The sequence below is a fragment of the Ipomoea triloba genome, chromosome 6 (genome assembly GCF_003576645.1).
Source record: "Ipomoea triloba cultivar NCNSP0323 chromosome 6, ASM357664v1".
NCBI lineage: Eukaryota > Viridiplantae > Streptophyta > Magnoliopsida > Solanales > Convolvulaceae > Ipomoea > Ipomoea triloba.
In genome coordinates, this window is record NC_044921.1 from 17,857,458 (window position 1) to 17,859,150 (window position 1,693).

General features: G+C 30.3%; 1 protein-coding gene across 1 annotated transcript in view; it reads right to left on the reverse strand.

Annotated features, from left to right (window-relative positions):
• LOC116022595 (transcription factor MYB58-like) overlaps window positions 1-1,173 on the reverse strand; it is a 4,913-nt gene extending 3,740 nt beyond the window's left edge. Inside the window, exon 1 of the mRNA XM_031263360.1 lies at window positions 1,006-1,173. Coding sequence (XP_031119220.1) covers window positions 1,006-1,144 — 139 coding nt within the window. The 5' untranslated portion in view covers window positions 1,145-1,173. The remainder of the gene's footprint in view (window positions 1-1,005) is intronic.
• Between the last annotated feature and the right edge of the window lie 520 nt (window positions 1,174-1,693).

Genomic DNA, 1,693 nt, shown 5'->3' on the forward strand with positions numbered 1-1,693 from the left:
ATATATATATATATATATATATATATATATATATATATATATATATATATATATATATATATATATATATATATATATATATCAGAGCACCATGCTATATGAAATTAAATCCAAAAATGGCTTTCATATTTATTAGGGAAAAATGTAATTTTAGTCCATCAATGGTTCCTTGCTAGCCGTTTTAATCCCTAACTTTTTACGGTTGCAATATACACCTCTAACTCTTTAAAAATGTTGCAGTTTTAACCTCTAGATCAACAAAACTACTAAACTCGCTCTATTAAAATATTACTTAGTACATGAGTATTTTAGTACTTTTTAATGTTTATTCTTTAATTATAATCTTCTTTAATTTTAATTTTTTATTTTTAAAATAAAATTTTGATTTTAACAGGTTTCTGTAGGAAAAATAAGGACGATGAACGACAATTGAAGAAAAAAACTTTAGGGAAGAAAATTGTCAATTCTTTCTTTTGCCAACAAAATACAAAAATTGAAAAAGTTACAAACACTAAAGATTATAAAATTTTAAAATAGACATGTATTAAGTAATATTTTACTAGAGTTTAATAAGTTTGTTGATATAGGGGTTAATAGAGAAAATTTAATCCAAAAAACTTCCTTAAAATTATAAAATATTTAAATTTAGTGTATGCAGGAGAAGAGAATTCGAAGGTAGGCATACATTGTTTATGAAAACATGTTGAACTAACATTAGAAAATTAAGTTTTCAAAAAAAAAAAAAGACATTAGAAAATTAATAGATTAGTGTCTCAATTAGAATGGCAAATGGTGGCAACAGTAAAGTACAGTAAAGAACTGTTCTTTGCCGGGTAGAGTAATAAGATTACATTTGCCTATTTACACCCTAGTAGTGGTTGCAGGTTTTCTTTAGCCCAAAAAAAAAAATGTTTAAAGAACGGTACGGTGAAGCGTTCATGGAATGGATACACAGCTTAGCTAGCTAGGTAAAATGGATAAAGCGAGTAGTATATAGGGTAGTACCAGCCTGCTTGGGGAGGGCACGCCAGTTGGGATGGCCATGTTTCTGAATGAAAGAAATAAGCCTCAAATCCTCGGCCGGACTCCATGGCCCCTTCTTCACCTTACTCTTATCACAACATGGAGCTCTCCCTTTACCCATCTCTCTCTCTATTTATTTCTATATCTCTCTAAAATTCCATATCTTTAATATCAATTCCTAGTTAGTGTGTTCTTACCTAGGATGTGCCCATCCATGCCTGTGCTGCTATATATAGCATGTAGGCGCAGTGGGCAGCGAGGTTGGATGGAGAAATACAAGGTTGTCCTACTTACGTAAGTAACTAAACAATTTGAAAGAAAAAAAAAATGTTTTTTTTATTATATAATTAGTATTATTTAATTAAGTACACATAGAGTCATAGACTTTTGTTTCAACGAATGGGTTTGATTGGTATTATCTCATATATGGTTTGGTAGAATTTCCTACTCCCTTTAGAAAATGTGTCCCACTATTGCCAAGTGCCGTTCTCACCCAACTTTAATTAGATTCACTTTGGTGATCCGTAGGTATATACTATATACGGAGAAAACAAATAAACCTTTTCATTTTACTACATCAGCATATAATATATGGCCCCCTTCCTTCAATTCGCCCCTTTAATTTTAAGCTTTAATTTGAAAATGCGTTTTTTGTTCTCTCTTCATAATG